Below are 22414 nucleotides of genomic sequence, written 5' to 3'. Positions count from 1 at the left end.
AAGTAATTTATAAGGGGAAAAAAGTAAAACTATTGAGGAAACCAAGTCAGAGCAAAATCTTATACTATTCTGGCAAAATTGTGGTTTATTTTCTGCTTCGGCAATTAGCACACCCATTTAGAACCAAAATATTTTAGACTGTTACATTTTAAAATGTTCATACGTTTTTTAAACTCAGTGATATAATTCCCCAACTCAATTACGATAAAGCAAAATATGCTAAGAAGAACGCAGGTGTGAGAAGAGATGCTGAAGTTTCCTGAGGTCCAAAAAACACAAACTATTTCCTTAAAACCATTCACATAATTACCTGCAGTCTTCTCACTTATAAATTTAGATGTCAGTTTTAAAATTTTTCAATGTCAGGTATTTTCATAATGTTAGATCATTTTAGAGATAAATGTTCCAGAAGTTGTTCATGAGAAAGGCTGATTTTTTTTTACATGTGTATAAAATCAAACTAATGTGCTTGAAATTGAAGCAAATCATAACTTGGCATGTGGATACTCGTGCCCTTAACACTAGATTTATTAACCAGAATTTAATTTTAAAAAGATTATAGTGACTATTATTTTTATAGGCAATGCTCTATGAAAGGAACCAATATTGTATATTGCAGAGAAGCATTTCTCATGTGCTTGATTAATGCATTGTTATCATCAGAGTAATTAAAAGGAACAGGGTTATATACAATCGGCATGTATATCTTACTCAGCAACTCCTGCCAGTTGCTTGTAAAAATTAAACTCACTAATCATTCTGACCCTAAAGGAGAAAAAGCTTTGGGTAAGAAATATAAAAGCTCTATTTTATGATGGAAATCATGTCCAAAACCCAACATCTAGAAGAATTCCTGTCTACCTAGTGATATTAGAATATTAATTTTATGTGGGAAAATGAGTTGATTCCACTGTCAAAAATATGCATTAATATGATGTTATTCTAATGCTCTAGCTCTCATTAAATCTAGAGGTAACATACACAAGTAAATGATGGAAAAGTGCACTGGCAGCAATGAAAAGAGGCATTCCATGGAAAACAGACACGCGTGCTACCTGGAAATCCTGTCCTGTGAACACAGAACTCAAATCCGCTGGAAAGATACATTGTTGCTTTTTCACAAACATACTTTCTTGTCTGGCTCCAGAGAGCAAAGGCTTGTGAACACATTGAAATGTGTTTGCTCTCATTCACAAGTGACAACTGACCCATCCAAACGAAAAGAAATTGGGCTTACCCTTACTGATATTTCGAGCAAAAAGACTAGCTCTAGGTTATAGTTATCCTCCCTAGCCCAGGTAACTGTGAAGGTGAAACGAGACACATGTGGCAGGGCTTTGAAAATCACCAGGTACAATGCAGAGGTAAGGTATTTCTGATGCTATATTTGCCTGCAGCCATCATTCAGCCAGCACAGCCTCTTTGTGTACGTCAATATGTTACTTGTCACAGAGACAACTTCCTTATTATGATTGCATTTTCTGGGCTGGAATGGTAATCAGAATTGTGTATAATTCTGTTATAGATACAATTTCAGCAAATTCTTTACTGAGATGGAATTACATTTAATAAGTTAACTGATTATTCACTTTACCAAAGCATTCACTGTGACGCTGTTTTGGTTTATGGTTTCTATGTGTTCACTTTATTCTGAAGTGACTGAACACTTTCTATGTGTTCACTTTATTTTGAAATACAATAAAAAACTTTTCAGGAAGACGGCATCCAGCAGGGTGCTATTATGCAGCACTATGGGACCACAAGGGGGCTGTAAAGTTCATCTAGTGAAATACTTAATGTGACAAGAAAGAAACCAAGACATTAGGAGAACGCAACTTGTGCATGCTTACAAACATTGGGTGTCATGCAAAGATGTGGAGGAAATGGAAATGCTAGTAGCAGAAATAAAGGGATTAGGCTGGAAAGTTACTTGCCATAAGCAGATATAAAAGAGGGGAAATGATCAATAAAGTCAGGAATGTATTCTGTGTGAATATCTTGTCACCACCACAAAAATGATCTTGTAGCTGCTTGACCTGTGGTAGAAAAGCTTGGAAGAGAGATCAAGATGGGGATCCCCAAGGTCCCTGCAATCCCAGAATCCTCCAATTCTGTAAAACAGAAAAGCAACTTACCTTCAGAAGAAATGCTAGATGTACATCGGGGCAGCAAAGCTATTTTAACCATCTTCTAATGTAGACACTGCAGAATGTGTTTGACTCCTTTCTATAAAGGGAGACCATTTACCTTCAGAAGAAAGCAAGAGAGGTAAGAAATAAAATACTGGAGACCAAACCTTAGGAAGGTAGCAGGTTCTTCGGTCTTCCTACATAAAGGATAGGAAGAGAAACTGATCCACCAAGGAATTCAAAGATTAAGTTCATGTAACATTGAGAGAAACACAAGATACAAAAGTGGGACAAGCAGGTGACAGTTGTCAAGAGCAAGAGCTGGAACAACATCAAGAGCAAGGTGGAATCAGACAGGTCATTATATCGGGTAACTAAGAGGACATCAATGACATTCTGTGTGCAGTTTCTGTAGTCAAGATGGTACAGAATGGATGTTTGCATCCAAGCAAGATGAGGAAAAGAGAATTGTTCACAAGGAAGTAGACTCCTTGCTTGAGAAGTTGGATAATAAAATAAGAAAGAAAAACAGGATAGTAGCCAGAGCTGGTGGTAGAGGCCAATGAAGCCAATCTTTTTTTTTTTCTACCTTCAGGTAAAGAAGAAGGAACTGAAGGAGGAGAGATGAAGGAGTAATATTATTAGTAACAGCAGCAGCATGTATTCACTGGGCACTTCTCAGTACCTGGCCTCACAGCACCCACTTTGTAGATGCCACTGGGATGAGGAGAGGACAACATTCCAACTCTCCACGTCCCTGCAGTATCCATGGCTATTCTGTAGGCGAGTACACCAAGCCCTGGTCCTATTAGTGATGAGAATAATGAGATCAGGTAGACAGTTTAGGCTTTTTCTCATTTATCAGGAAAATCATGTGAAATTAAAAATTTTTTAAATTACAGTTGAAACAGAAGAAAAGTAATAGAGTATATAAACATAGAGTATATAAACATATTTGTGGAGGGAAGCTACTTAAGAAATCGTAAAGTTGATAGATCCCAAGGACACGTTAAGAGAATGTTGACATTATACCAATGAAAAACCAAGGTGGAGAAAAAAAGATGGGTTGGTTGCTGAAGACATACAGGATGTTGAAATTGGCCCTGCCAAGGCTGGTGGGCATCATGTGCAGTGATTTGTCCATCTATCCCAGTTTTAACCAATTTGCTGTTTTAAAATCCTGTTGTCATCACATTTGTATTGTTAAGAAGCCATGTGTCACTGAAAATGAAGGATACAGGAACACACTGTATAACCTTAACAAAACTACTGCTCTAATGGCACAGAAGGCCTCCAAAGCCCTTTAAAAAACTAAAAAGAAATGTTCAAGCGGGCGGATGACAAAGTTCAGTATTTTAAAATTAGCCACAGCTAATTCAAATGAAAGTTAATAAATTCCACTAAAAGTCACTTCCGCAACAATTCCTTTAAGAGTCAACTTATTTTTAAACCTACACAATGAATTTTAAATCAAAATGGCTATTGATTCCTCAGAGGAGCTGCCCAAGTAATTGACTATATTTAAATAAATCTAAGATTTACAAAGAAGTGGATAGAAAAGACCCTCTGGTTTTATTTCTACTTTGAAGTCAGACTTTGCATGTTAGTACTGACCCACCCAAAACAGGCTGTCCTGTGGAGCCACACAGGTGGGAAGTTCCTTTGTTGCCTGTGTAGTTTGTGCATTTAGACCATGCATTATTAATGCCAGCCATTCTACCTCCGCATTTTATTTTTCTGTGTTGGCCTTGTTAGACTACCGTAAATTTTATTTGGGGTGTTGCTGGGTAATTGCCCAGCTCAGTCATACTCAGGCATGTAAGTGTACACACATGCACAGAAGTCAAGCACTATATTCTCGATTTCCAGAAAAGAGGTACAAAGCCCTAAGGATTATAAAGGTGTGCTGATTACCATCATCTTAGTGACCAAGGCAGCAAAGCTGTTTCTGTACCTTGGAACAGTCTTCCCTTGGGATCAGGACTGCAAAGACAAGAGTGATGGAGATTTCTCCTGCGCTAAGCCAAGAAAAGGTTTCAGCACCTCAGACAGCTCCCACCGAAGGCGCGCTCCCAATTGCATCTCGATGATGTAAAGGAAAGCCCCGGTTTGTCTTGAGGTTGTCAGCAGTTGCAAGACACGTAATAAAATAAAATGCAATGTGTTCCTAATTCATTACATATCCTCAGCTTGAAATTTGGGTAGCAGAATGATTACTCAAGATTCTTCAGTCTTGGCAAGTATCTGTATCTAAAAAGCAGTTTTTGTACCTAATGTCGTCTTCTTTTTTTTTTTTTTAAATACACTTTAAGCAAATTGAAGTTTTCGTTACTGGAGGAAACGTGGTTTGCTATGTTCATCTATCTTTTAGTAAATTTGCGGGCATAACTTCTATTCTGAGTAACTTTTCTAAGAGGAGTGCATAAAAGTTTGCTGTTGTTTTTAAAGGATGCAACATTCAGCCTGTGTTATGTGTTTAAGTATACATTTTAAACTTAAAGGACATATGTGCAATGCATTTTGCAGATGTGTGCCGGATATATATGTATGGATAATGGGCAAGTATATATGTATGTGTGTGTATATGTGTGTGTGTGTATATATATATAGGAAGTATACTATATAAACACACAATACACACCCACCCACACACATTGCATATTTTCCAGAAAAAAGAAGCATGATGTCAGGACTTACATCTAAGTTAGAGATGCTGTTTAGAGCCCCATTAACAAAAATGTACATGTTATATCCTTGATTTCTCAGGACACCTGTGTTTATCTGAGAATCATTTCTAGACACATGTCACAATGAAAAGAAGGACATGTCTACTCCAAGTTAAGATTTTTTTTAAAAAAAGATGGAGACCATCTGAAATAAAATTCAGAGCTCTTGCCTTTCCTTTCTCCTAGCGACACCTAGAGCCTGTTGAGAAAAAAAACAAAACAAAACGGCACATTGGTCTCATTCCAAACATCCACAATTCAACAATTTTAAGTCAGATTTAAGGCAAAAAAGTATATTTTTCCTGTTTGCATTGCAACTTAACTGTCTTCCCCAAGACTCTCAGTAGTTTAATCCTCCAGAACTCTTCACCCTCCCCCAATTAAACCATTCGCCAAAGACTCCTAGTTCCTTGAACCAGACAACTGAAGAATCTGTCTATTTCCCTCAGGACTTGGCCCACCAAAGTGAGGGACATGCCTTGGAGATCCCTCTATTGAACTGGGGAGTCTGGAAATGATTCAGGAGAAAATCAGAAAACTTCACACAAGATCTGACGCAGGGCTGTAGAGGGTGTGTACCTGTGTGTGTGCAAACCACATCTCCCCCAAAGTTTTATGATTTCCATTAAAGTTTCCCCATCCTTCATTCATAAAACAAAAACTACCAGTAACAACAGCAAAACATGACTGATTTCATAATATCTGGCAATTAGGAATTGTCCCTGGGAAGTTACTCAATGTCTCGCCTCCCACCCGCCGACCCAAACACAACTCTTGCACTAAAGAAATACCAAACAGGGAAATAGCGTGGCTGGAGGCTGCAGAGAGGTAACGACCAAAACCTCCTGTTCAGTGCAGGGCAATGCACTGCCCTGGGTATGTCAGGGTAGACTAAGTGAGAGGCCAGTGGGAACCTTAGGACTGCACAGCCTTGCTTAAAAGATGCAGTTGTGAAACTCCTCAAAGGCACACACCATGATTTCTATGACCCAACACAGCCTAACTGTTCTAAGAGCTGTACCAGCCAAGCCAGACCTGTTTGTCTGAGAGTCTGTCGGGGATTTTTGTCTTCTCCCTGGGAAAAGAAGGCCTCAAAGAAAAAGCACAGTTTCCTCCCTTCTAAGTCCTAGCAGCCTTCTGCATCCTTGAAAGGGATCCACAGGAGGTAAAACTCATCCATCTAAGGTCCGGCTCCTGTCCTGCATGAGTCATTGGTTACTAGGGCGATGTACAAATCCAATCTTTGAAACCCCAGCTTCCAGCCCCATGAAGAGTAGGGAATGTGCTCTTGGAGAAGTTTTCACTGAACGCGGTCTAAGGCAGAGGTGCTAATCCAAGGCTGGGAGGGGAGACAGACACGGCCTGAGGTCTCTCAGCAACTGGGACAGAGGGTTGGGGCTCAGCTGCCAGTATTTTGGTATATATTTTTTTTTTTCCGGAAAGGATAATCACCACCACAGCCGCTGGGGGGGAAAGTGTCTAGGAGAAGTAAGAGGAACGAATGAGATGCATTTGAGTCAAGGGCCAGAGTGGGTAGGCGAGGAGGTGCACGATGAAGAGATTCCAAACACAAGTGGGAGGGAGAGAAGGTGCCTGAGACTGTGTTCCCGGAGCACGAAATAAATATAAACCAACTCCTAATCACAGGCCGATCGAATTCTCTCCTTAGGAACCATAGCAGCATGCTGTTAAAAACAGACATCCGCGCTTCCAGGGAACGCACGGCGAATTCCAGATCCCAGCAGGCGCAGTACCCAAACCCCACTCTCACCAGCCACCAACTCCCGGCCGCCACGGCTGCAGACACAGACCCACTCCCTCCGGGACGGCGGTGACCGCGATCTGGCGCCACGGAGCGTGTCTGGGGGCGCCCGGGGAGTCGTGGACAGGGGGAGGACGCCCGATCCCCCCCGCCCCTGATGCCCCTGGCCGACGCGTCTCGCTGCGCGCTCGGTCCGGAGCCCCCGCCGCCGCCCGCCGCCCGCCGCCCCTGAGAAGCTCTTACGTCCTCCTCGTCACCATCGCTCCGCGCCTGGTACTGGAACCGGGGCCGGCCACCCGCGCCACCGCCGCAGCCGCGCTCCCGGGGCGCCGCCGCCTGCGCCCGCGGGCCGAGGGGCTTGGCTCCTGCGCCGCCGTCCTCCTCGGGCCCCTGTCCGCCCAGGAGGTGACTGGCCTCCGGGGGCGCGGGGAAGGACCGCGAGGTGTTGATCTTGCCGGTGAACCTCTGGTACAGCGAAGCCATCGGGCACCGCGCGCTCCTGCTGGCTGTCTTTGGGGCTTTTTAATATTTTGCTTTCTCTCTCTCGGGTTCCCGCTCCCCACCCTGCTCCAAAAAAAAAAAAAAAAAAAAAAAGGCGGTGGGGAGGCAGCAGCAGCAAGGCAAGCCCAGCGCCGGCGGCAGCCGCTCCTCCCGCGCGCCACTCGCGAGTCTCCGCTGGCGACTCTGCCTGGCTCAGCCTCCTCCGCCCCCTCCCCGGCGGCTCGCGAAGTCCAGGGTCTGGCTGTGCTTTCTCTCTTTCCTGTTTTTATTCTTTTTTTCCCCAACTCCTTGCCACAGCCACGTACGGCCTAATCAAAGAGATTGAAGGAAGGGAAAAAAACAAAAACATAAAGCGAGGGAAATGCCTAGGCCCCAGAATTTGGCACCACCTAGAGACCGGCACACATTCCGAGCGCTCTAGTCGCTCCCCGCCCCCAGGCCCCTTGCGCTGCTCCTCCCCCTCCCGGGCCCCTCCGCCCCCTCCCCACGGGCCTCCTCCCTCCGCCCAGGACTGGCGCCTGGGTGGCAGGGGCTGGCAGCCCGGAGGGGTCACGGGGTCACACAAAAAGGGGGCGGGGCGCGTGAAGAGGGTGGAGGGGCGGGGACCGCGCAGATCGTGAGTGTGGGGGCGGTAGGGGAGTCCGGGGAGCTCAGGGTACTCCGGCCCCGCCGAAGGTCGTGCCGCGCGTGCCCCGTATCACGCGAGCGGACTGTGCGAGGGGACGCGGAGGTCGAGGCAGGCAGGCCAGGGGGCGACGAAGGTGCGACCGGCCCCGGGGAGCCCCAGCCACGAGGCACCGCAGCGGTGGGCTCCCCGCGCCCCCAGCTCCTTTTGCCTAACTTGAAGCAACAACAGAGAGACCCCGAGGACCTGGGGTACGAATGGGGCGAGGGAGAGCCACCAGGAGGGCGCGGGGTGGTCGGTCGGGCGATGCTGGTGCCGAGAGGCCGCCCTCGCTCCAGAACCCAGCTCCCTCCGAAACCGCCCGGTCCCTTCGCCCCTTTCCAGAGGAGGACAGGAAAGGGCGGGGGGCGGCGGTGGAGGCCCAGAGGCCCAGGCGCCCCTGGCGGGCGCTGCGCCCCGCAGCCAGCCCGGCTGTGACCGCGACTCCATTCTCATTATCATGAACGCAGGCAGAGGCTCCGCTCTCCGGCTGCCCGCAACTTTTCCAAAGCCTGCGCCTCACTATGCCCGCCGAGAGCGAGGGAGGGCGACATGGCTCCACTCGCCGCGCGCTCTCGGCTCGCAGCCCGCCCCGCCGCAGGAAGGCGCACTCCAGCGCCGCTGTGTGGACACCCGCGCCAGCCGGCTCCGCTCCTCTGCTCCAGGCCCGGCCTCGCCTCTCTTGCCCTCCCGACCCTCCTGCGCCCTCTCCCGCTCCCTCCTGCACTCCTCTCTGTCCTTCTGGAGTTGCTGGGCGCGCGACTCTCGTCCCCACTTCCTCCTTGTGCGCCCCTTCCCTGCCAGGAGGGACCTGTCCCATCCTGAGCTCCAACAAAGGCCGGGAACCTCAACCTCCAGAGGGGGGACCTGTGAGACCCCGCCCCTGCCCAATCCACCGCCCCCTTCCACATCGAGGTAGGGTGTTGGCTTCATCTCCCAGGACTGCGTGGGGCCGCCTGCTCCTCCCGGGTTTCCACGACTGTTTCCACTGAGGGTTTCAAAATAACAGGTTAGGCCACCACGCGTGAGGCCGACTGCAGGCTCGCCCCCAGCCCTGGCATGGCCCCAAGCCCAGAGAGAGGCCTGCCTGGGCCTGAAACTGCAAGCTCCCTCTGTTTCCCTAACTGCGGGGGAGAAACTGAATGCTGGTGAACCAGTCTCCTGGGAAGAGACCTCCTTCAGTCCCTTCCACCTGCCTCCCTTCCCCAAGCTCTCAATCCAGTGTGTAGTTTTCGGTTTTAACCAAAATTTGTACCACACTCATCTTCTGTTTACTCCACAGTAGCTTCCCTTTACTATGAAGAAACATGAGTTTAAAAACACTTTTTTTTTTTAACAGCAAATACAAAACCAAGTAAAACCAGGATTGGAACAGCTAAGCAAGACTTGCTGTATGGGAGAGGCCACGCAGGTAGGTCTGGGGTGGGGAGAGCTTCAGCTGCTCCACTTTGAAGACAGAGGCAACAGAGCCATCAAACTAAACTTTAAAAGTCACCACAATTAGATCGATAGAAAACCTTGCTCTCAACCCCCTCCTCTGCCCCAGCTGTGCTTTTGATGGGAGAAAGCCGCCTCTCCTAACATGGACATGAAAGAAAGCTCATGCTGTTCACCGCAGCATCGCGATCCTGACATTTCACTAAATATAGATGCAGTTAGGGTCCCACTTAGGTAATATACACACGCTCTCTATGAAATATACATGCATATTTTTACACAAACTAAATGTCATGCTAATATAGTTTATACAAAATACAATCATACAGAATAGTTTATGTATCATACATGATATTTCATAGATGTGTGCATATTAATCATAGAATACTATTGTGGGATAAAGAATGCATATGTGCCACTTTTAAAAATTATATTCTCGGCCGGGCGCGGTGGCTCAAGCCTGTAATCCCAGCACTTTGGGAGGCCGAGGCGGGTGGATCACGAGGTCAGGAGATCGAGACCATCCTGGCTAACATGGTGAAACCCCGTCTCTACTAAAAATAGAAAAAACTAGCCGGGCGTGGTGGCGGGCGCCTGTAGTCCCAGCTACTCGGAGGCTGAGGCAGGAGAATGGCGTGAACCTGAGAGGCGGAGCTTGCAGTGAGCCGAGATCGCGCCACTGCACTCCAGCCTGGGTGACACAGCGCGAGACTCTGTCTCAAAAAAAAAAAAAAAAAAATTATATTCTCAAGGCACTGTAGGTAACTATAATCTAGCTAAAGTTTAAAATCCCAATTAAATTATTTAAGAAAATATGATAAGCGATTTCTGCTTAAAATTATAAAATGAAATCACCATAAAACTCATAAGCAACAGGGGAAAGAGTTGAAGTAAAAATTTGTGCTGGGAAGCAAATCTCACAATTAAGCATAAGAAATGGAGGGCAGGGGAGGAGGGCAGGAAAGAGCGAGCATCTGAAAGATGCAGGTGTGAAAGGAGCCAGAATGCTGGGGAGGACTGAAAACAGCATGGATGAACACGAGGATGTTCCTCACGGATGATCCAGATGGAGCGCCCTTTACCCAACTTGAAAAGCGCTTGGCTATACTCTTGCACCTTGCAGACTGAACGCGGTGCTTCTAGGGACATTTTAAAGAAAGTTCTGGCGGGGCGCGGCGGCTCACGCCTGTAATCCCAGCACTTCGGGAAGCAGAAGCAGGCAGATCACAAGGTCAGGAGATCGAGACAATCCTGGTCAACATGGTAAAACCCCGTCTCTACTAAAAATACAAAAATTTGCTGGGCGCGATGGCGGGCGCCTGTAGTCCCAGCTACTCGGGAGGCTGAGACAGGAGAATCGCTTGAACCTGGGAGGCAGAGGTTGCAGTGAGCCGACATTGTGCCACTGCACTCCAGCCTAGCTACAGAGCACGACTCCATCTCTGAATAAATAAATAAATAAATAAATAAATAAATAAATAAATAAATATTTATTCTATACCTCCTGTGTATGTGCATGCATGTGTGTGCACCCACACATCCAAATTTGTTTTAAGCACGGATACACACATTGCAGTCGAGGGTGTGAGGACGCCATGGTCCCACAATAAAAGAGTAAAGTGGTTAGTATTTTAGAATGAGTGAAGTGATACAATTTTAAAGACTGGAAAGCTATGGCATGTTATGTTTATGATGTATAATTAATTCAATTCTTGTCTCTAATCACCTTTCACCTACTCTTATCCACACACACACACAAACAAGGAAAAAGGTACCCTGAAGAGGAGCAAAAGTACCCAACGGGCATGAAGGAAACATGTCAGTATTTCCCTCTACTCAATTTCTCCTTGAATGTCTGAAATGCACTATGGTGATGAAGCAGATTTTTATTCCTACTTATTGGGTAAGTGTGAGAAAATATTTTTGAAAATATTTTGCAAATTATTTATGTCGAGTTTAATTCCTCCATGCTGCTCCAAACCAAATGCCCCCAACCCATTTTTCTATCTAGTTTCATATGATTACTGCTTCCCTATTTATGACAAAGGTGTGGATGTGTGTTTATTTTCCTTAGAACAAATTTACAAAACAAATATAAGTCATTGGGATTAGGCAGATGCTGCAAAATATGTTGGATAATCATTTTTAAAATGACAATGAAGGCAAATTTTTGGTCTACCTGCAAGCTAAGCATTGCAGGAATAACAAAAGTGCATCCATTGAGTTTAGCAGCCTAAGCATGATTTTTATTAGCTAAGAGGTTTTCTTATTTCTGAGAGAATTATATCCTGTAGTTTATTTCCCTTTTCTCTGTGTGCTAAGGGAGAAGGACAGAACCATATTTAAGACTGTTTTGCTTTTCCAAATACTAATATTTGAAGAAATGAAATGGCTAAGTTAGCATAGTCTGAAGGAAGGTCTTCCCTAAAACAGTGGGCATCACTGTCTTTTACATATTATCTCCTTGAATTCATAAATGGGGAGAACATTTTAAAAATCTCGGTAGCTTGAGAAAACACAATGCTAAATGCATACATTAAAGGCATATTCTCCACTCTGAAAATCTGTTTCTCACTTTCTATCTCTCAAAACATGTTTGGTTTCTTGTTTCCGTTTTTGTTTTTTGCAAGGTAACTCTCAACTAGGGGCTGGGTAGTAAGACCTTTTACACTTTCAAACAGGAAATATCCAGCACACACACACATACACACACACATAAACAGGAATTTCTATTTCAGGCTTTTGGAAAAAAGAGTTCAAGTGTGAATTGGGTTAATTTGGGGTTTTTCAACTTAATACTTAAAAATTATGTTTTATGTAAATTATTTGTTTTAACCCAATAAATAGCCTTTCTCTAACATCAGTAAAGTTAAGCTTCAATCTCCCAATAGCACATTTCTCTGCATTTTAGCCCTACCATTGTGTAACTGCTTGGATCTTAAACACAGTTCAAAGTGTACATACAACTAACTACACTGGCGTCATGTACACAAACACAGTGGTTGATCAACACGAGTGTTAAGGTTTACTGCCAGGTGAGCTGCACAAGCTTTGATCCTACTCAATGGCTGGTGCCAACCTCACCCCATGTTTTCTCTGTGGCCCCCTGGAGGACTGCTCACAACCTTACCACCTTCCTCTAGGATTCTCCCGTAGTTCTTCATCTTGCCTTGCTACATTTAACCATAATCGACTCCTCTTCTCCCACTTTCTAACTACCTTTCTTCACTTCTGCTGTCTTGCCTTCATTCATGTCCCTTCTCTGGATCAACATCTGTAGGCTATATATAGAGTATATAAAAATTTCTCTAAAACTTCCTTGCTGCCCTCTGAATATTTATCAAATCTTGCCTTGTACTACCCAACATTGCCTCAGAAATTAACCAAATAATCACTTTTCCCCCTAGAGGAGGCGCAAACTCCTGTCATTTCCCATTCTCTGGTGACACAATGATTGTTTCCACAATGCTTCCCAAGGCTCTTAGGTTTTTGGAGCGTGGGGTATAGAAGACCGTCTTCTGTTTCTGTTTGTCCCTGGTGATCATTTGACCATAACCATGTTGTTCGCCAAAACATCTTAGTTCATAGATGAAGCTTTATTAGGTTAAAAGAGATATGACATCTGCTCCAAAGTGCCCCTAGAGTGCCTTGCCCTTTTCAAACCACACACTTCTTAGGGTCAGGTGAATTAAGTTAAATATGCTTCCCTTCAGTGTTAAAGTGGCAGGAATGAGTCTCTGCACTTCAGGGCTTTAATTTTGTAACCAGGAGAGGTGATGGCTGCATTCAGAAAGAAGCGAAAGCTTGTATCTGTTGTCTCTGCTGACCACTGGCATGCCTTGTGAAGGACCAAGTCCTGCTTGCCGTATGGTCAGCCTTAGAACTGAGTGTGAGCCACAGGGAACAAGGGCTTACACTGTCTTCTGGGGGCATTGGCATCAGGTCGCCCAGAGGCATTTTCAGGCTTTGATTTCAAAGCAACAGTGAAACCAAAATGGATAGATAAAGATAGGGTCAGTCAAATGCAATGTCTTTTCCTGACCACAAAAAAAAAAAAAAAAAACAGAGCCAGTGCCAACTCATCAAATCCTGCCACGTAAATTGGTACTCTCCTGTAGGCTAGTAGAAACAGTTACAGAAAGTGGAAAACTTGACTTCACTAAAAATGGCTGCAGTTACAAATAAAGGAAGGGGATATCGTGTATTTCTCAAATGTGCATCTGGACTAAGATTTAGGGAGGGTTGAGTGTGAGCACAACTTAATTCACCCCCGAAAGAGAAGGCTTGTCTGCCAGAAATAACAAAGTAAGAAAAGCCCAGCAAGTTGGCCCCCAGGTCCAAGTACTACAGATTCCAGTGTATCTTCCCATCTCTTCTTCCAACAACACAATGACTTGAGACATAAGGAGGGAAGAGGGAAGGGTCTTCCTCTACTTGACAAACCACCTTTTCAGATGTTCAGTGGGGCAGTCTGAGTAGCAGCCCCTTCTTTCAAGAGCATAATATAGTGGAGAAATGTGATTGCATTTCCAGTCTATAAATAACCAGTTCCTGAACACTCATCTTTGAGTCCTAAATGGAATAAGCCTTTATTTCCATATTCAAAACTGTAACAGCCTGGAATGTTGTTCAGCAAATACTACTCTCCAGCCCATGCCCCCTGCAGGGAAGCATCTTAACCTGTCCCCTGACACCTACTCCCACCCTAACTTTGAGACTGGCCATGTGACTTGCTTGGACTAATGGGACATGCATGCAGGCAGAGGCTTTGCAGTTGCTTGCATACACTGGCTGGCTTCTGTACTCTGATGATCCACAGTACAAAAACATATCCCTATTAACAGCGGATGCTTTGGCCTGGCCCAGAGAACAAACACACTTGGAGAAGACCTCAATACAACCTATAGCCTGGGGCTATGCCAGATAATTGGGGAGCACAAAGCAGAGTCTCTTCACTAAGCCCAGTGTAGACCAGCTGAATCATAGTTAACCAGCAGAAATGTGGGTCTTGGAATAAATACTTGTTGGGTAAGTCACTGAGGATAATTGGTTAAACAGCATGCTTCTGTCATTCAAGCCAAATCAATGCATGAAAAATGGCATGGTGAAGTCAATGCTTCTTGAAGGCATTTCACTTATTCAGTTAATACCTGAGCGCTGACTATGTGCCATTCATTGTGCTACGTCCTAAGGATGAAATGATGAACTAAAGTGAACTTGCTTTCATGCAGATAATAGTCAATACTTCTCAAAGTGAAGCAAGACTGATACTAAAAATTATCAGACTGATAATGCTTTTCTGAATAGATGCCATTTTCTCAATTTCTTGTTCCTTTTGGTACATTTGGAGCACTGCTGGTCTTACTACAAAAGGACTGTTAGAAACCACTAGCTTGCAAATGTGTTCACAATAAAGCTGTAATTTATTTATTGTAGGAGCACTGAGTAGCATTTTTAATCTACTCATACAGTGGCTTTCAAAGACTTGTTTCTAGACCAACAGCAAAAGCATCATTCAGGGACTTGTTGGAAATGCAGATTTGTGGGCCCTATCTCAGACCAAGTGAAACAGAAACTCAGGGCTGGGGCCGGGCAAGCTGCATTTAAAAAGCTCTCCAGATGATTCTGATGCATGCACAAGTCTGAAAACCACTGCACTAGGAGCAATGTACTAGAGTGGTTTTCTTCATGGCACCAAGGTGACCTGAAAGATGTCCCAAATGTTTGCTTAGGTCTCAGGTAACAGCTTACACATTTAAAGGATTGAACAAGGATTCTCCTAAGGCTAAGGATTTTTCATTTAAAAGAAACCATGTAAATGAGGAAGGGAGGTTTTTTTGTTTTTTTGTTTTTGTTTCCTAAATATTTGCTAAGACTTTATTCAGAATCAAAAAAGAATGCCGTTCAGTTAGTCTTTGCAGGACATTTTCAGATGCTGTTTTGCCCTTGAATTGATGTTTAAGGCTCATGTCAGGAAGAAGGTAGAAGTCAAAAGGGAATTGTCAAAGCAAAGGCAAAGATATGGTCAAACTAAGATACCACAACTGTGTGGCTTAACTGAGATACTCTGAATTTGTACCTTAGCAGAGAGCCTTTCCCATCTTGCCAGAACATATGCAATTTGGCAGAAGAACTCTGCAGAATTGCAAAGAAAAAAAAGACTTACTTTCAAAAACTGATTTCATAAAAAATCTTCAGTGCCTCTGGTTTGGACTCATTGCTTTTTTAATGCAATAAAAAAAAAACTGTCCTTAATTAAAAATCAATAAAGTCAATAAACATTTTAAGTTGAAACCTGACTTTTATGAACTTAATTTTCCTGAATCCACTCCTTTAAAGCATGGTAAAGGGTTCATTATAAAATCCATTTATTTTTGTTTTTCACCATCACTTAAGATTACCTCTAAATTTCCATGTACAAATGGAAATATCTACAAATTTAAAAATGGGTTGATGCTACTTTAGGTAGATCAGTAGTTTTTCTTGAATTTTAACATATTCTCTGGACCACATGTGTGTGTTTAATATTTACAGGCAAATATCAATATACACACAATAGATCTTAAATATGGAGAATGAAACCTATCCTGGAAAAAGAAATACCCCACGCAGGAGATATCAGTGCAAAACCCTGATTCATGCATATATGTGGGCTCTCATTAATGAAAACAAATTGCATTAGGAGCAATAAAACTGAAATGAAGTCATGTATCTGCTTCTCGTGGGTAATTTAATTCACTGTGGACTGTAACTTTATCAGCACCACTATACCCATTTCCGAACAATTTCCTTCTCATAAAGGGGAAAAATAGGTTTGTCTATACTACTAATTGCATTTCAAATCATAGTAATTTGGTCATCAAAAAAGTAATTCAACAATTACTTATCTTTATATTTTGCTTGAGAGGTACACTGAAATTGCCCATTGCCTAAATAAATCCATGAGTCACATGAGCCTGCAATTTGATCAGCCTTTTTCCTCACTCACACAGCAACAACATTGACTCTCAGCTGCAGCAGGACGAGGCGGGTCCTGTTTGTTCCCGGAATTTGTGCTCTGAGTCCCTGATGGGATTCCATCAACTCAGTCCTCTGCAGCGCACCCATAATCACCACCATTGTGCTTCTTTATAACCCAGCAATACCCAAATTACATCACTGATGCAGACCCATTTCAGTCTTTGTGGGAAAAGTTGGATAAATTCATGCTTTCAAAGGACTTTGAAGGCTTTCTTAGCCATCTTGGGGTAAAAGAAGCAGCAGTGTAGGGCGATATTTACATCTGCCTTTCAGGATTCCTTTTTAAATTTCTCTCTCTCAGGGCTCTGATATCATCCACAACTTCAAGTCCAACTCAAAATGAGATGTAAATGGTTGATTGTGGTCTCAGTGAATGCCGAGTTTCCCAATTGAGATATTCAAATCTCTAAGATAACTATCTTCCTTGAGTAGGCAATTTTATCAAATAACATAAAATTATCCAATCCAAATATACCAGGAGATGGAATACTGAACTCATGCATATTCCAACATAAAACATAAGACTTCCAATAAGATACCTGGTTACAATACTGATCCTCAGGTGGTATACTTATCTGGGTGCTTTAATGAAAATCTTGGAATAGGTCCTTTGTTTGTTTGTTTGTTTTTGAGATAGAGTTTCGTTCTTTTTGCCCAGGCTGGAGTGCAATGGCATGATCTCAGCTCACTGCAACCTCCACCTCCCGGGTTCAAGTGATTCTCCTGCCTCAGACTCCTGAGTAGCTGGGATTACAGGCATGCACCACCACGGCCGGCTAATTTTGTATTTTTAGCTGGGGTAGAGACGGGGTTTTATCATGTTGACCAGGTTGGCCTCAAAATCCTGACCTCAGATGATTCGCCCACCTTGGCCTCCCAAAGTGCTGGGATTACAGACGTGAGCCACTGTGCCCGGCCAGTACTCACTTTGTACCCTCTGGTTACATCTACATTTTATTAAGTCCACGAATCAAAAAACTTCAAGCCCAGAAGTTCATAGGTAGCTCCTGATTTCCTGGGAAGGCAGCCTGCTTGGATTTGTCCATATGATTAAAAGCACTCTCCATTATGTTTTTTAAATGATAGCATCTCCAATGCATAGAGCATCTCAATGGATAAACCACACCCAACTCTTGGTTTCTACCCTGATTAAAGTGGAAAGTTGGCAATTTCTTGAATCAATTTTCACAGCTATAGGAAGAGAATAAAAGCAAGTGATCCACAGACTATTCCATCTCATTGAAGTCATTGGTCTTTGAGGAAAAATAATCATTAAATTTAATGCAATTCTAGTTTGCCTTAAAATCTTCATTGAGAAGGGGGCTGGAGAGCTCCACAAGTTGACTAGCCCTTACCTTGTCCCAGATTCGGTGACTTTTAGCTCAGGGATAATGTCACCTTATCATTTCCCTTCATCGTATTGGTCATATCTAACTTCTCTTGGCATGACGGAAGAGTTCTACAATGCTATCTTCTATTTCTCCTCCACTTAGAAATAAACCATAGGTTTGTACTGCACCAAACACTGAGAAAAGCTTGACATTTTTCATCCAATTAGTGTTTTGGATAAGATCAGAAGGTTTTTGTTGTTGTTGTTGTTTTCCAAGAGGAAACTATATAAATTTTCCTGTTTTATATATGGTTCATGTATTCTTCCCTCTTAACGAAACACCTGCTGGTAAGACCAACCTTTCATTGGTTGCCCCAGGGCTGCACCCATATCCCTTCTCACTTACTTACCTACCAATATAGAATATCTACAAGGGTGTCCGCTTGATGAATAAAAAGTTTTCTGGGAGGCTGTGGCAAAGATTATTTTTCTCTCTGGTAAAAGAGGAGGGACCTCTCCCCTGGCCTGCCAACATCACTTCCTCCTGTTTTCTGTCTTTGAACATAGTTGTGTGAGGATTTGATACTCAAAGCTGCTGTAGCCTTTTTGAAACCATGAGAAGAAGGGACCAGTGTTTGCAAGGATGCACACCCTGAGCCCTGCTGATAGCATGCAGTTACTGAACTAAAACCAGAATCCTCTTCCTACCCAGATAAAATCCCCCAGGCTTACCCCTTTCAGCCAGGAATTGTTTCACAGCCAAAAGCGTTCCTGTAGGACACACTGCACTCCTGGTTCTTCCACTGCCAGACTCTTGCACCAGGATAAGTCGCTGAGCATCAGACGCTCATCTGTTGGCACGAGCATGCTAAGAGAGGCCAATCCTATCAGATTTACTTAAGCACAGAGCTCCTGAGAGGGCCATTCGATTGTTATAGAGGGGAAACCCCAAAACTTCTTTTATGTGACCTTGGAAACACATACGGCTGACTGCAGCTCACAATCTAAAAAGAAAATCATCAAGCTTTCCTACCTGATGTTTGTTGTTGTCCATGACTCTGGGGAAAAATACCACTGTATTTGGGCTTTTTATTGATTTTTGCACATTTCTTTAACTAGAAAATCTGGAGGAAAATGTGTGTCCATGCTCAAAGGCCTCTTAAATATGTGAAGAGAAGAGAACACGTTCTGTGAGATATTTTCTATCCAGGATTGATAAAGCCACAGAAGAGGAGTATGAGTTTGAAAGAGGAGGGCAGAGGAAGGACAGAAGAGAAGGGAGAGGGGAAGAGGAATCAATGCTTTAGCAAATTTCTTTTACAATAGCACTCTTATGTTTATCTGCACTTCATACTTAAATTGTGTTGAAATGCAAAACCCCATCGCCCTAAAGAGACTCCTAAGAGACTGACTTTGAGCTGGTATCCTAAGAGTCAGTTTGGAACCCACTCCACCGAGGCTACTGTGAGTTGAAGATGACAGGCTTGAAATCTTCTTTGCGGGGGGCAGCAGGGAGTAGCTGCACGGGCCCCACAGCACGCGGGCTAAGTGTGCATTCAGAAAACTAGTAATTGGAATAAGAATCACAGTTAAAGGAAAAATGTTCCAGCCCCTACGAACATATATAGAATTTTGTACCCAGAATATGTGGGAGAAAATACTTTCAGCACACATGATATGCTTTTATTCGTTAACAAAATAAATTTTCATTCTGGAATTGCCTATGGGAGAGGCAACATGATTTGATGAGTGTTTAGGGACTTTGAGTCTTAATCCAGCCCATAGAATTGTTGGTTGAATGTGAGTCTCACTCCATATTTACCAGCCTTGTTTATATAAGGCAGGGGTCAGCCACTAACAGATTCTAATGCAGAGTCTATGTGGCAGGTCATCTTACACAGAACTAGTGCTGAGAACAGAAAGCAAGAGAAACAGGCTCATGAAGCGTGCTGCCTTATCTTGCAACCTATTTTGATGACTTAGACCTCGTGTGTTTTTCCTGATTTTGATCCAGGTGAATAAATCAGCATGAGAAGAGTGACAAAAAGCACTTCTTACTGCTTCATGGATTTCTCTTTTATTCTCCTTTCTTTTTACTGCTTCTCTTTCCCACCCATACCACACCCACAGCATCCCCCGTGATAGCACCCGTATCTTTGCAAAACAACTTGGTAGACCTTCTTCACTTGCAGTTTTTGATTTGTATAACCCTCTGGTGAATTCAGTCAACTCCAAAAATAAGACCAGCCGAACAAACAACAGAAAAGCCAAAGCAGAACAGAACAAAAAGAACCTTGTAACAGCGCTGCTGTTGAGCACACTGAGAGCAACTTGGAGCTTGACATCGCCACTTGGGGGCGCCCTGGGAGTTCAGAAATCCAAGCTCCGTCCAGCCCCGGGAGCCCTGGGCTGACTCAGGGCAGCCCCTTCCTTCTGACCACACGGTTTCTGTATCCAATAATCACATGGGAAATGAGACTGCCTTTCAGAAGACTTTTGTTTCCTGTGAAAAGGAAGACTGCTGCGCTACAAATGTTTTAAATGCTCTCCGAAATATTAAAACCAAGTCAGTAAATGAACCACAACTCTGACTTCTCATTTATTGAAGAGTCAGATATTCCAGGAGGAAGGGGAGGGCAGATAATGAACCTAATTTCTGTTTGTCATGGAGGATGGACAGATCAGATAGATGAGTTTGTGTGCAAATAATTCAGTGATTCAGAAGGGATCTTGGATCACCTTTCACTGGGCCATTGGTGGGTGGGACACAACGCTGGGTGAGAGATAGTGATGACACTGAATTAAAAACAAGCATTACTGGGCTCAGATTGCCTTAGTCCACCTATCATGGAATAAAAAAGAAATCCAGAAAAAAGAAAGAGGCTATGTTGTGATGGCTGACAGACTCTGAGGGCCTTGGAGAGTAGCCTTAGTTGGTCACTTCTGCACCCGTCTTCATGGAGAACAGAAATTTTCTGATCTTTGAAAAGTTATAGATTCATCTGTCAAAAAAACCCAGCTAATTTGTTTTCAATCAGAGTTTTTAAAAGGCACGTTTTCCTGTAAACTGGCAATGTATCTGGGAAGCTAACACATCAAGAGATCCACCGGGTATCTCCAGATGAACTCTGAATTTATTCGTAAACTCTCATCCCATGAAGGGATTTACTGAAGAATAACAAAAGATTCAACTTTGGGGTAGCTTTATAACCATGTGTTTCACATGCATTGTCTTATAGTGGAAAAGTCCTGGGGTGAAAGTAGGAGAGAGTTTGGGTTCAAACCCAGGTCTGAGTGCTGCATCTTGCAGGAAAATTCTCAGTAATCTTTGTCCACTGATTTCTGTTATTTCAATGACTCATTCACTGGAAACACATTCCAGGATGTTGTGAAATTAAATTTCCAGATGGTACAACCATAGGCTCAAAGTCCAACTCACACGCCACTTCATGGCTTTTGAGTTCTTCCATGATTCTTTAAGGAGTTACTACTAGCCTGGCCGAGTCCTCATAACATCTGCATGTGCCTGCATTATACAACACAACACTCTTTACCTTGTGCTATTCATCCATCTAGTCATATGACACACGTCGCTGAACATCCACCATTACTGGCCAAGTCTTATTTTCCCCATTATATATTCCCTAAGATGATCTATGTCTGATTATGGTTCATGCAAAAACTGTCATCTACAGGGTAGAAGTTCATTAGAATAAAGTTCATTTAAGCCACACTTATCTACAAACAGTCTTCAGAGAGGTGATCGGATGGAAGATATTAATACGATTCTGGAGTCTGCTAGGAGCTGCTCTGACTGGTGACTACTGAGATACCAGTGATGGGAAGGTGCTACATTGTTAACAACAGTGCCTTTCAAAAACGATGAACTGTAATGTACTGGTAGGTCATATTTAAAATCTGTTATAAAATCAGCACATGATTTTTTTTAAAAAATTGAAAAATCTGCCATGCTGTGTTTTTCTCCTGCATGCAGGGGGGGCTCCTCCCAGACAGACAGGCTGTACTGCTGGATGCCTCCCTGTATCTCCCCAGCAGAGGACAAATTCCTTGAGAGGAGGAACTACTTCCCTCTCCTTTGCTGTTCATAACCAGTGTTTATCACGGCGCCGGGAACACTGGAGATGAGAAACGAGTATTTGTCAAATGAATGAAGGAGGCTATGACAACAACAATAACAAAATCATGGTAGGCAAGTCTGGGTTTCTATTATATGTAAGAACTGCTGAAGTCAGTTTAGGGAATCTTTCTCTGAATTTATCATTATGTATTTTATATGGGGGGAATTTACTAGCTTCTAACATTTTGGATTCAGAAGGTGAGTATAAAAAGAGAAATCACCTAGGTTTTCCTCTAGGATTTTTATGGTATTAGGTCTAACATTTAAGTCTCTAATCCATCTTGAATTAATTTTCGTATAAGGAGTAAGGAAAGGATCCAGTTTCAGCTTTCTACTTATGGCTAGCCAATTTTCCCAGCACCATTTATTAAATAGGGAATCCTTTCCCCATTTCTTGTTTCTCTCAGGTTTGTCAAAGATCAGATGGCTGTAGATGTGTGGTATTATTTCTGAGGACTCTGTTCTGTTCCATTGGTCTATATCTCTGTTTTGGTACCAGTACCATGCTGTTTTGGTTACTGTAGCCTTGTAGTATAGTTTGAAGTCAGGTAGCGTGATGCCTCCAGCTTTGTTCTTTTGACTTAGGATTGTCTTGGAGATGCGGGCTCTTTTTTGGTTCCATATGAACTTTAAAGCAGTTTTTTCCAATTCTGTGAAGAAACTCATTGGTAGCTTGATGGGGATGGCATTGAATCTATAAATTACCT

General features: G+C 43.4%; 1 protein-coding gene across 7 annotated transcripts in view; it reads right to left on the bottom strand.

The window, feature by feature from the left end:
• Nucleotides 1-22414, bottom strand: part of DPP6 (dipeptidyl peptidase like 6) — a 1162044-nt gene that overhangs the window by 860593 nt on the left and 279037 nt on the right. The window contains exon 1 of one of the 7 annotated variants that reach the window (XM_025379254.1): nt 6861-7508. The exons of 5 other annotated variants lie outside the window; for them this stretch is intronic. In XM_025379254.1, the coding sequence (XP_025235039.1) occupies nt 6861-7100 (240 nt within the window). In that variant the 5' untranslated portion in view covers nt 7101-7508. Of the gene's footprint in view, nt 1-6860; nt 7509-22414 lie in introns of those variants that run through there. One more of the 7 variants, XM_025379262.1, reaches the window with a different exon arrangement.

This window comes from Theropithecus gelada, chromosome 3, assembly GCF_003255815.1.
Source record: "Theropithecus gelada isolate Dixy chromosome 3, Tgel_1.0, whole genome shotgun sequence".
NCBI classification, from domain to species: domain Eukaryota; kingdom Metazoa; phylum Chordata; class Mammalia; order Primates; family Cercopithecidae; genus Theropithecus; species Theropithecus gelada.
The sequence above is the reverse complement of the archived record's forward strand: the minus strand, read 5'-3'. Positions and strand labels throughout refer to the sequence as shown.